Here is a 13,710-nt window from a genome sequence, read left to right on the forward strand (position 1 = left end):
CTAGCTCTAAATAAGATTGCACACTTCACATTTTCTCTGGTATCATTAACTAATATAAAAAATATATATTAAGTTTTAATTCTTGGATTGATTTTAAATATATATCAGTTCCCTTCTGAACTTTCAAAGTTCATTTTCTATGAATGAATCAAGGTGATGGTGGACTTAAGTTTAGAGATTACGGAAATACGCCCATGCATCAAACTGTCAACAGAAGAGGAAAGAGTGGCTCAAAAACATTAATAAATTAACCATTCTGAATTTACATATTTGCAGATGGAGAACAAACTAAAAACAGAAAAATCAAATATGACTACAATAACAGAATTTGTTCTTTTGGGGTTTTCTGATATTCCCAATAGCCAATGGATTCTTTTCGGGATATTTTTGGTCATCTATCTGACTATCCTGATGTGCAACAGCATCATAATTTTGATAACCAGAATTGACCCCGTCCTCCAGACCCCCATGTATTTCTTTCTTAACAATTTCTCCTTTTCAGAAATCTGTTATGTAACAACCACTGTCCCAAGAGTGCTCATGGATCTTTTGACCCAGAAAGGAAACATTTCTTTGGTTGCTTGTGCTGCACAAATGTACTTTGTCCTTACGTTCGGAGGCTCAGAGTGTCTCCTCCTGACAACGATGGCCTACGACCGCTATGTGGCTATCTGTAACCCTCTGCACTACCCTCTGGTCATGAACCACAAGGTCTGTGTCCAGCTGGCCATTGCCGCCTGGGTTGGTGCAGCTCCAGCCGTAATTGGGGAGACATATCAGATTTTTTCTCTGCCCTTTTGTGGGTCTAACACAATTGATCATTTCTTCTGTGACATCCCCCCAATTCTCAAGCTTGCTTGTGGGGACATATTTCTCAATGAGGTCACAGTCTGTGTAGTTACTGTAGTATATATCATTGTTCCATTTCTATTGATCGTTATCTCCTATGGCAAAATTATTGCTAACATTCTCAAAATATCATCAACCAGCGGGAGAGCAAAAGCGTTTTCCACCTGTTCTTCTCACCTGATCGTTGTGGTCTTATTCTACGGAACGACTATTATCACTTATTTGCAACCCAAAAGAAATCAATCTGAAGGAACTGGAAAAGTGATCTCTCTTTTCTACACTATTTTGATCCCAACATTGAATCCCATCATATACACTCTGAGGAACAAAGACATCATGATAGCATTGAGAAAACTATTAAGTAGCTTATCACGATGATGCAGACTTGAAATTACAGAAAAAGACATTCTTGTAGGTTTGCTGCATAAAGAGATCAGAAAATATCTAGTCTTATGCTTATGTTTCTAAATAATGATGAAGAATATCATCATAGCAACCTCACTTTATGTTAAGGAACCTTAGTATCATAGGGTTAAGTAAAGGACTTCTTTGTAATCAAAGCACAATTTATCTCGATTATAACAATCTAATTGAGCATCTCTGTTTCCTCTCTCTGTGAACTAGTGAGTTAAGAGATTGCCTGAGCAATACAATGTTGGTTAACCGAGTGTGTTTTATAACCAGGGATTAGAGTCATGATCTGTGATTTATTTTCTTTAACATTCCCATCCCTTCAGATTTCTTTACTAACCTCCTCTTTACTATGATTTGACTTAGCCAATGTGGGGGGAAAAAAAAAACCAGCAGCAGCTGAGATGGTGGAAGCAGGGTAATCTTTGTATTTATTTTGTATTTTTTCTTGTCTCTCTGAAGTCACCATCCATGGTGATTTAAGACTACAAACCCCCTCCTCTATCATCTCAACTCTCACTTTCCTCTAATAATGTCATTCCTTCCCCCTGAGCTTTAGGTTTTATTTTGGTAATGTCTATTTAGGGTTAGAATTTTCCAGTGTTTTCACTCTAAACTATTCATATCAACATGTATTGGGTTGAATGTTGCCCTCTTTAAGTATATGTTCATCTAGACCTGTAGATGTAAGCTTATTGAAGAAAAATGAAAAGGCTTTTTCAGATATAGTAAATTAAAGAAGTGAGATCATCCTGGCTTAAAGTGGATGCTAAATCCTATGACCAGTGTCCTTCTGAGACAGCAAGGCACAGAACATTTAGAAATAGTTGTAGAGACACAGAGAAGAGCATGTGAAGATGGAGACAGAGATTGGAGTGATACAGCCACATCAAGGAAAGCCAAGAACCACTAAAACCTGGAAGAAGCAAAGGATGATTCTCTGTTGGAAGGAGTGAGACCTGGCCAGCACTGTGATTTTGGACTCTGGATACTAGAACTGTGAGAGACTAATTTTTTATTGTTTTAAGACACCTAATTTGTAGTAATTTATTACAGTAGACCAAAGAAAGTAATACACCATATAAATAGTCTGGAATGAATTCTGTATCCTTTTGTGGCAGTAATTTGGCATTTTTTTTCTTTTGAGTGTAAATTCAAAATACTTATCCTTTTAGTTTAAAAACTGTGTCAATATAACCTCATGAATATATTTGCCCAAGAATGAGAATTACATGTGTTTGTTTGTTCAAAACTGTTTATTAAAGAATTTTTTCGAGGGCAAAGAAAAAAAGCAAAAAGAAGGCACTCTCAGTTGAAACTTATAAAGACACTGGAGAACATCTACACCATTCAACCCTAGAGCATCTCAAGACAGTGTTTGAGATCTGCTTCATGAAGGCATTCCAAGCTTTCCTGACACATGAGAAAGAATGTATATGTACTAAAAATCATAACTCTATTTTTATAAAACAAAAAGAATAGTGCTTTATAATTTTACATAATATTTTACATGTTCATGTTAGCAGTGGATGTTTATTCAGTTCACAGCAGCAATATCTGGGAAGATGCGGATTAGAAGAAAATACAGACTTCCTCACAGTAGTAAGACTTCAAATAATTTCTGTTATTTATCATATTTTTATTTATTGTTTGGTTTTATTACAAAGAGAATGCAAAACCTAAATCTCAAAAAATAACTTTTCTCTCTTTTTTTAATTAAAGTATAATTGATAATTAACATTATATTAATCTTAGATGTATAAAATTAGTTAATGTTTCTACATACTGTTAAATGATCACTATGATAAGTCTACTTAACATCCACTACCATATGTAGTTACAAAATTTTTTTCTTATGATGAGGAGTTTCAACTTACATATATGCAATAGAGTATTATTAACTAGAGTCATCATGGTGTACATTACATCCCTATGACTTATTTATTTTATAACTGTCAGCTTGTATTTTTTGCCCACCTTCACCCATTTTACCACCCCCCCCACCCCTTGCCACGTCCTGCCTTGGCAATCATCAGTCTATTCACTGTATTAGAAGAAAATATCGACTTCTTCACAGTGGCAGGATTTCAAATCATTTCTGATTTATTTATTATATTTTTGTATATAGTTAACATTTAGTATAAAGATAATGTGATGTGTAAATCCCAAGACTTAATAACCTTTTATTCAGTAAATGTAAAACTACATAGCAAAGAAAATTCTTGCATTTCTCCCTTGCTTATTGTTACTAAATGTCTTAAGGAATATTTGGCATCCAGCAGAGCAATTTCAGAATTGGCCAAATCATCTTTGATCCTTGAAAGAAACAACAAATTTTTATGAACAGAAAGGAATCGGAATATATAACATTTAGAGCATTTAGAGTCATTTCTTTAAAAATAACTAAAAGGGCTATAACAATAGATATAGAGATGGACAAATTTAAGATTTGTAAAAATGGACATAGTAATAATTAATGACTTCCAGTGAGCACTGAATAATGATAAATGAAAGAATACTCAAATCAGAAAAGAATAAAGAATTTGTGGTACATACACAATGGATTATTGTTCAGCTATAAGAAAAGATGAAATCCTGCCATTTGTGACAACATGGACGGATGGATCTTGAGATAATCATGCTAAGTGAGATACGTTAGATAGAAAAAGTTGACAACCATATGATTTCACTCATATGTGGGATATAAAACTGAAACAAACGAACATGTAACAAGCCAGGATTGTAAAACCCATTAGGACATTGCAGACCATCAGTAAAGAAACTGACTGGGGTCTACAGAGTAGTGTTAGACTTTACAGAGCCTGTCATAATGCCCACTGGTCTTATTTTAGACAAGAGATATGAGTTTCTATGAGAAAAAAAAGTCTATTTCTTATTGAAACAAAGATTTCTTATATATAAATGCAAAATTAACTGCACATAAACTACTGAACAGAAAAAACACAGCTATAACTAAAATTAGAAAAGAAAGTATGAATTATTTTGTGTCAATATGATTTTGTATTGACATTTTTCATTTTTTTTAGAACACCGTAGAATTCCAAGGATCAAGATTCAGCAGATACTCACCAAGTAAAGAAGTTTTTAAGCTCAAAATTGGCACTCAAAACAGAACTGGAATTTTGGATTTCTTATTTCCATTCTGATAAAGGAATTGAAAACAAAACCGATACCAAAATACTTGGAAGATCATTAAAACCTACATAATTATGGCATATTTGTATTAATAATCCATCAGGTAAATATCTAAAATTTATTTGTACCAAACCTTTTGAATAAGCAAAATACTGGTTTATCTTTATATATGCTTCTATGACTCACTGCAGAAAAAGGATGTATGCTGCGTCAAGGAAGAATAAATCTTATTTTTTTTCCTAAACCGTATCATTTTTTAGAAGTGATTCTTATTGAGAATGGAAGAATTAAAATAATAACATGCAAACATGGGACCTCTCACTCCTTAGCCATTTTTAATTTTTTTCCCTCATGGAATCGTTCTGTTGACCTTAAAAATAAAGAGCCAAAGTGAGACCCAATAACGTTTATTTGAGATCAAAGAATAGCTGTTTGGGAAACACTGATTCAGCCAGAAACACAAATAGTGTTCCAGTATGAGGTAAAGACAAGGAGTATTCATGAGAAAGGGAAGGGAAACAATTACATAAATAGGTGAAATAAATTTCTATAGGTGCAAATATCCTAAGTTATTCTTTAGCCACGTGAGGTGGTGTGAATTCTAAGGAATGTTTAATTTCAGTCCTTTGGTCAGATATTTGCTTTCTTGTTAGCTCTGAAAATGGTCATTTGGTATACAATATTGCTTTGGCCCAATTAAAAGGTTATTTTACTCAAGTCAAACATTCCAATTTTCAGGAGTAAGCATTCAAGGCAATTCCTCTGGGGTAAGGGCTCTGATTCCATTTTGAAGTCATTCCATCTATGTTATTTTTCATGTTTCTTTATATGGTGAAAAGAGAAGCCAGTACTTCAGTATTTCATCTGTTAGGCAAACGTGTGATAATTATATTTTATAATGATTTGTGCTTTTCAAATTGGATTCCTATCTGTGTCATCTCAGATATTATATTATATATATATACATATATATATATATATGTATATATATATATATATATATATATATTTTAATGAGAACAACTATTCTCACAGATAATGAGTCACTTCAGGTTATAAGAACTAGGCAGAGTTCACCCAAATCATATCGTCTATGCAATTCATTCCATAAAGTCATTATTAATTAGCCAATCAATTGGTATAAAGAAAGGTATCAAATACTGCTGCAAGATGGGATATGAAAAATGAAAGCTCTTGAAATAAAATACCTGGTGATAATGTTCCTTGATCTTGAAAGTTCAATTAAATAGGAATGCAATTCCAAAGCAAAGTCCATACATAATGAGCAAGAGTTATAACAGTACTCTAATTAAGGAAAGGCACGTGCTGTACTTGGAAAAGGTTACCTGGAAGAGTTGAGTTACCACAAAATACACTTGAAAATTATATGCTGAGCATTCCCCTGAGAACTGTGACAGATATAAATCATTCTCTTCTGGGAATCTGTTTGGTAAAATGTGGAGTAAAATAACTCACTTTGCTCTGTATACAAACAAATAATAAAAATGCGCATTCTAGAACCTTTCAATTCTACTAAAATATAGTCTACTATTATGTGTTAATTGGTTGATATGGTTAGAATTTAGCATATCTTCACTGTTGGATTCAGGTTTGCTCTTTAATGTTGGGTCATAATGATGGAATTTAAATAGAAATAAGAAAATATATATGTTCATTTCTCAATCTTCTTTTGTCAATAGAAAACAAACCAAAAGGATAAATGACTAATTTCACTATTTTTCCAGATGGAACGGCAAGAAAAAACAACCAGAAGCAAATTCTACTTCAATGATGAAATTTCGTCTTTGGAGATTTTCTTGTATTCTCAACCTCAGAATGTTTCTTTTTATGATATTTTTCTTGTGCGCGTGATCATCGTGATGGAAAATGTCATCATTACTCTCATGAATACACTTGACCTGGCTTTCCAAACTCTGATCTATTTTTTCCCAGTAATTTGTCCTTCCAGAAATCTGTTATGTATCTGTAGCTCTGTCTAGAATACTCATAAAACTTTGGACTCTGAAAAGAAATATTGTTTTCTTTGACTGTACTACAAAAATATGTTTTATCTTTGTGCTTGGAGACCCAGAATGCTTTCTCCTGACAGTGATGGCCTATAACTGCTATGTGACCATTCATCGTGTTCTGCAATATCCTGTAGTTAGAAACCACAAGCTCCAAGTCTAGCTGAGAGTGACTGGCTCTTGGATCAGTAGAATTCCGGTCAGGATATGACTGACATGTCATATCGTCTCTCTGTCATTTTGTGGTTCTAACCTCATCCACCACTTCTGTGACATCTCCGTAATACTCAATCTGGCCTGTAAGGACACTTTTGTAAATTAGATGTTCGTCTTTACAGTTGCTGTGCTGTTTCTTAAGATCCCTTTCCTGGTGATTCTTGGCTCCTACAGTAAAACCATTCCTACCCCACTGAAATCGTCATCAGTGACAGGATGAGTCAAAAGTTTCTCTATTTTCCCATCTCACATTCTGGCTTTGTTCAGCAGATTTGGAATCATTTCATATGTATGACCCAAATCCAAATATTTTTCCAAAAGAGACAAATTTCTCTCTCTTTTCTACACCATTGTCATTCTGATGTTTAACCCCATGGTATACACTCTGAAGAAGAAGGATGTCATGATGCCCTTGAAAAAATAGCTACCTTGATGTTTAATGTCTTAGTCACTGATTTGAACTCATTATCTGTTTTCACTCGAAATTCTGCTGTTGTCTAATTAGAAGTTGCCTTGCAGTTTACTTTTCTGCCTTAATATGTTTTAATTATTCTTATTCTTTCTTAAACTTCCAATTTATTCTGTATTTTGTGATGTTATGGTTATAATAATTTACAATAAAAAAATAATTTTTTTTAGCAAATCATATATATTGAAATAGTGTCTGTCAGCATTGTATCATGTATCTAGTTTTTCACATCACAATATTTTTCCTAAAAATTAGTATGTATGTATTCTAGTTCCTTTCCTACTTTATTTTTATCATTTATTTAAAAAAAGATATTAGCTTGTAAAGAGAACTGTGTATTGCAGCCTTATGAGCATATTTGTTTAATGACTATTGAACATGGATACACTTGAATATTTAAGAGCTCATACTGCAGAATAGTATAGATGAGAGGGTTTTAAATTACATCAATTTAGGTGGATTTAAATGTTTAAAAAAAAGAAATTGACCCTTCATATAATTTAGAAAAAGAGCCAGATAATTTGTAAACCTAATATAAATGCAATACAATGAAACTCTTCTAAGGTAGATTTACTTCCTCCGCTTGATGTTAGTCAAATAGTTTTAATAAAATTATTAGCTATAGTGGAAAACACCAATCAGTTGAATGCATTGTTCAAAAATTACTCTTATTCCAAAGAAGCCATTCAGAGTGAATTTTTCAACACAAGTTATTTAATACACCATTTATGAAGAAGAAATCCCAGTCTAAAGCACAGAAACCTCAAAAGCAAAGGTGACAGAATACTTGAAGAGGCGTTTTGCAGAAGGGGGCAACCCAAATTGCAGGGGGAATGAAAATTGCTCATTAGTAACCAGTAAAATGCAAATTAAAACCAAATGAGATCACTGACACACTCACTTGAAAGACAAAAAAAAGTTTAAATAAATAAATGAAGTCTAACCATATCACACATGGAAAGGATGTAGAGTAATGGCACTCTCCTCTGATGTTGGCATGTGCATTGGGAAACCGCTCTAGCAGGCAGCCTGCCTTCATCGCAAGACTCTTACTCCTCAGCACACAACCTAAGAAAAGATATTAGTGCCTGTGTGCGTGTGCCAGGGACGCATCCAAAAACGTTCATCTTTGCATTATTCTTAATGTCAAATCCTTATCAAATTAGAATGAAAATGATTGTGATAACTTCGCACAGAGCAACACCAGAGAGCGACAAAAGTGAATAAAATGCAATTAAATCCAACATGGATGAAGCACACTGTTGAGCAAAACAAGCCATAATCATAATGTCCGTATTGTTGTACTTAAAGCAGAAAGATAGTGTTTAGAACACCCAGTAATTATATTTTTTTCTATTTATTCTCTATTTTCTAAATTTTCTTTAATGAACATGTTTATAACAAAAAAAATCTAATACTCTATTATTTTTGTGCCAGACTAATATCGTTCCTGAAAGTACTTCAGAAAAGTGAATTTGCCTTGTATCTTGAAAAATAATGATCAACTACAAAAATATATTCAAAATTGGTGATATTACTGGATTGGTATGGAGAAATGAATTAAAACTTCTATGTAAGAACTTACTTAAAACTAAGGCTCATATAATTTCCAACACTTAAAACAGATAAAGAAATAATGCCCATTTCTGGTTAAGATTCACTGAGTCTCAGTGAGCCAGTCTTCTTGTTGCAAGCACTAGAAAAACTTGGATAAGTAGTTATTATTATTATTAATTATTATTATTATTATTATTATTATTATTATTATTATTATTTTAGGCGAGGCAACCCTTGGTCGACCTCACAGATTGCAAGGACCTTGTCAGTTTATAATCCCTTAATTTTTTGCTTTTTTACACTGACAGCACCTGGTCTTCCTAAGTGGTCTCCCATCCAAGAACTAACCAGGCCCGACCATGCTTAGCTTCTGAGATCAGATGGGATGGGCATAGACAAAAAAATTTGATATTGAAAAACATATATTTTAGAAGCATCGTATAGTTGTGGGAGGAAAAAGAGTGTGGAACAATATCAAAATTAAGACTTAGTTGCAGAGAGAAAACCCTCATGATTATTCAGAGTAGCTTACAACATTTTGCAAGTACAAACTTGTTGTATTATCATGTTACTGAATAACTTAACAGATGTTCATGTTTCATTGGTTGATTCAAAGAGTAAACACAATTGTAACATTGATCAATGACACCTGCTTCTTTCTCTCGAAACAAAATCCATTCCATTTCCTATGTCAGTAGATAGATGATAGACACAGATAGACAGACGACAGACAGATGATTGATAGATAGATAGTTGATTGATAGACAGACAGATGATTGATAGACGGACAGAGGATTGTTAGATGATAGATAGATAGATAGATAGATAGATAGATAGATAGATAGATAGATAGATAGATAGACAGATAGACAGATAGACAGACAGGTAGATGGGCAGGCAGGCAGACAGACAGATGATAGATGAAGTTGAGTGTCTATATGTTTAGGAGATGATTTTCCTGTCTTTTCTGTGAACTTTCTTCATTTGTTTCGTCCATTTTTCTATTTATATTTTGGACCATGCCTCAGTATTTAAGAATAAGCCAAAGGCACTTATTTGAGATATTATTTGTAATTACTTTTTCTTTTATATCAATACTATTTCAATTCAACTTTAGGATTCGTTTCTTATTATCATGCAGAATTATTTATTTTCACAGAAGTTTTTTTGTTTTCCAATTTTTTGGTCCTGCATTCTAAATTTTGAGTTAAACTTTCCTTACACCAATATTATAAAAACCTTTCTTTAGAATAGTTTCCTAATATCATTCTCTAAAATATTTAAACCAGTTTATCATTTGGACATTTTCCTGTTATAATAGAAGGTACTAAAAATACCTTATTATTTTTCCTGTAAGGCTGTCAATCTTTTGTATGTCTGTATTTTGCCAATTTGGTAGACTATCTTCATTAAATGATGTTGTCACTTGTATTGGACCTGTTTCTGGAATTTCTACTCTGTGGCATCAGAAGGTCTCTCTAACCATGCATCATACTACACTGTGCTAATTATGAGGCTTTAGAATTCCCTTTCGGCTGAGCTATTTCTCAAATGTGCTTCCGCAGTAGCTGGCCTCTCAGTCCTTTGCTGTGTGCTGTGTCTCATCTGGTTCCCCTGTGAAGCCTCTCACCACCCACTGTTCCTCACTGGCCTTCTGTAACGGCATATGGCTCCCAGCACTTTGTGATTAACTTTCCTAGTCACTCGCTTTAATATCACATGACTGTAAAAGTTCCCTCTCTTGGAAATATTTTTTCTTCTTAATCATAAATCCTTAGAAATCACTATTTACTAAGTGATAGGAAGCAATATCCAATTTTTGTCATGAGACATTGATCCCAACTCAAGATTCTTACATAATTTAAGTGCTGAAAAAAATCTGTCTTTCCCAGACTTGAAGCCTATTTGCTTGGCATCTTTTCCATGATCTCAGCTGGATTTCTCCCAGATTCCCATTTTTATTATAAGTAAAGTTTAAAAGTATTCACATCTTAAAACTGTAAAGTGAAAATTAGAAATTGTGGTGAAATGATTCATAAGACAGGAAAAATATCCCCTCATTAAGATTAATCTTGGGTTAAAGGTTTAATTGTTTGGAACATGATTAATGCATTCAACAGCTAAATTTCAGGATTGCTTAGGTGGTCATGAAGAATCAGATAACATATAAGTTTATTATGTAAAAATCATATTTGTCATCAGAACATCTATTACAACTGTTCCCCAGGCCTGGAGAATATAAGAAAAACAAGTTTAAGATCTCAATCTAACAGGAACACAGGTTCCACACAGAGCATTCATAGTAGATAAGGTAAAAATTAGATGTGTGTCGATTTTGGATGGTCTCAAATAGTGTTGCCCGACACCCAACTCGTGTCTAAGAAATAAGATGCCTTGTGCATTCTAGTCCATGGAGAAGATGAAAAAAGAGAATTCTGAGTAGATGAGTGCCGTCAGGAAAAAGCAAAATATAACAATTCAGAGAGTGCCAAACATATACTTTTAATTAGAAATTTAAATATGTCAGGTGGATGCTTGAGTTGGAGATAACTACTTTTATTTAAAGAGCATGTTATGTTTAGAAAGAACAAATTTTTTTATTAGTTTCAAGTATACAGTATATTGGTTAGACATTTGTGTAGTTTATAAATGATCCCTCTAATTACTCTTTCTCTCTTCTGGCTCTCCCCCTAGCCATTACATTAATGCTAACTACAATCCTTATTGTGTGCTCCTCATCCCTGTGACCATCTAGCAACTACTGTTTGTATTTCTTTAACCCTTCACCCCATTCTCCCAACCTCCCAAGCTCCTCCCCTCAGGCCGTCACCGGATTGTCTTCTATATCTGTGAATCTGTTTTTTTATTGGTTTCTTCTTTTTGTTCCTTAGATACCACATATAAATGAAATCATATGGTATTTTTTTTTTCTCTGTTTGACATTTCACTCAGTGTAATAACCTCCAGGTACATCCATGTCATTGCAAATGGTAGGATTTAATTTGCTTTTTTTTTTTTAATGGCTGAGTAATATTCCATTTTACATATGAACCATAATTTTTTTATCCAATCATCTGTTGATTGGCATTTAGGTTGCTTCTGTACCTTGGCTATTGTAAATTGTGCTACCGTGAACATAGAGGTGCACAGATCTTTACGGAATATTATTTTGGTTTTCTTTGGATAAATACCCAGAAGTGGAATTGCTGGGTCATAGAAAGAACAATACTTTTTTAACAATAAGGCATCTCTCTCTCTCTCTCTTTCTCTCTCTCTCTCCATATATATGTGTATATATATATATATATATATATATATATATATATATATATATATATACACGTTTTGTTTTTTTACACTGTGTGTTCACCTTTCATAGTAAGATTTCTTTCTGACACCACATATTTGATCCTCTTTACATCATCTACCTCCCCACTCCCACCACCCCCTATCTTCTGTGTTATTCATTTGTTCATATTGTTAAGGTGAACAGGAAAAGAGAGTTAAAGATTTTCTTCTGTTTCTACGTATTGCAATTTTAGGCTTTTGGATTTGAAATATAGTCTCAAAATGCAAAACCAACAAATAGAAACACTGGATATCTATCCTGGGTCACTGGATTAGAAACCATTTATTTAATGTGTCCTTCTCTGCAAATGTAGATCTCACCAGTTCAATCGTTTTTTTGCTTTGGGGACACCTTTATGATGGAGATGTTGATTGATGTGGTTACTGTTTTAGTTGTTGCAATTCTTTTTATGTTAATTCTTGGATCTTATGTGAAAATAATCTTGACTATCCTGAAGCTGCCATCAGCAATTGGGTGACTCAGGCGTTCTCTACTTGTTCTTCCCATCTCATGGTTGTGGCTTCATTCTTTGGATCTGGTGTCATTGCATATTTGAGACCAAAGTCCAGTCATTCCCCAGTAATGGACAAATTTCTTTCTCTTTTTTACACCACTGTGACACCAGTGTTTAACCCCATAATAAATTGTCTGAGAAACAAAGAAGTTGTGCGTGCACTGAGAAAAATCCTACTGAAATGGATTGTTTGGGACTATAAAACATAACTCAATAAAATTTATTTCTTGTTTATCATTGTCTCCCTACATTACTTTTGGTCTTTCTCACTATGTGTAGGAATCTTATTCACTTTTCATAGGTAGTCTCATATTTTTATCTCACATAAAATAATTCTGCTCCGATTTTTAATTACCTAATTCAAAACACATGTCCTTAGTCATTTGAGAAATGCACATCAAAACCATAATGAATTTCACATGAGAATGGAAAAAACTTGTGAACTCTAAGTATGCCAAGTTTTGGCAAAGGCATCAAGCTGTTGCTATGCTCAGATGCAGCAGGCAGGGGTGAAAAATGGTATATCACTTTGAAAAACATGTGGACTGTTTCTAAAAGTGCTAAACATACAACTACAACATGATCCAACCATTTCCCTTCTAAATATTATCTCAAAAGAAATGACAATAGATGCTCCACTCAAAAACTTCTTCAATATACATAGCAGCTCTATTTCGGATAGCCAAAAATTGAGAAACAATCCAAATTTTATAAAAGATAAATAAATGAACGCAAAAAAGGTTGAAGTTTAAGTCCGCACTGACAATAAATGAAAGACATAGTAGAACATAGGTAAAACTTAAAATCCTCACTGTGAGCAAAGACATCAGGAAAAAAGAACACATTCTGATGGATTATAAATGAATGATAGCTACAAAATTCTGATCCCTGGTTCCCTGTGTTGGGGTCCAGGAATGGTGGATTACGAAGCTACATGAGGAAAACTTCGGGATATTGTGAATGTTCTGCGTCTTCATTGTAGCCATGGTTTCAGGAGTTTATATATTTGTTCAATCTTATTGCATTTAAATTTCATTAAATCTCGTTGAATGTTTGTACTCTATTTTCTGTAAATTATGCTTCAGTAACATTGATAATTAAAAATAAAATTTATAATGACATTTCATTAGAAACAATTATGTCTAAAAAGCCAAATAAAATA

General features: G+C 33.4%; 1 protein-coding gene across 1 annotated transcript; it reads left to right on the forward strand.

The window, feature by feature from the left end:
* Nucleotides 1-276: 276 nt before the first annotated feature.
* LOC120613070 (olfactory receptor 10AG1-like) lies at nt 277-1,227 on the forward strand. The gene has a single exon (XM_039875705.1). The coding sequence runs from the start codon at nt 277-279 to the stop codon at nt 1,225-1,227; it is 951 nt and encodes a 316-aa protein (XP_039731639.1).
* Nucleotides 1,228-13,710: the final 12,483 nt, after the last annotated feature.

This window comes from Pteropus medius, unplaced genomic scaffold (genome assembly GCF_902729225.1).
Source record: "Pteropus medius unplaced genomic scaffold, Ma_sr-lr_union100, whole genome shotgun sequence".
In the NCBI taxonomy this organism is placed as follows: domain Eukaryota; kingdom Metazoa; phylum Chordata; class Mammalia; order Chiroptera; family Pteropodidae; genus Pteropus; species Pteropus medius.

Coding starts and splice junctions, on each gene's coding strand:
- LOC120613070 (XM_039875705.1), top strand. CDS start 277: ATGGAGAACAAACTAAAAACAGAAAAATCAAATATGACTACAATAACA.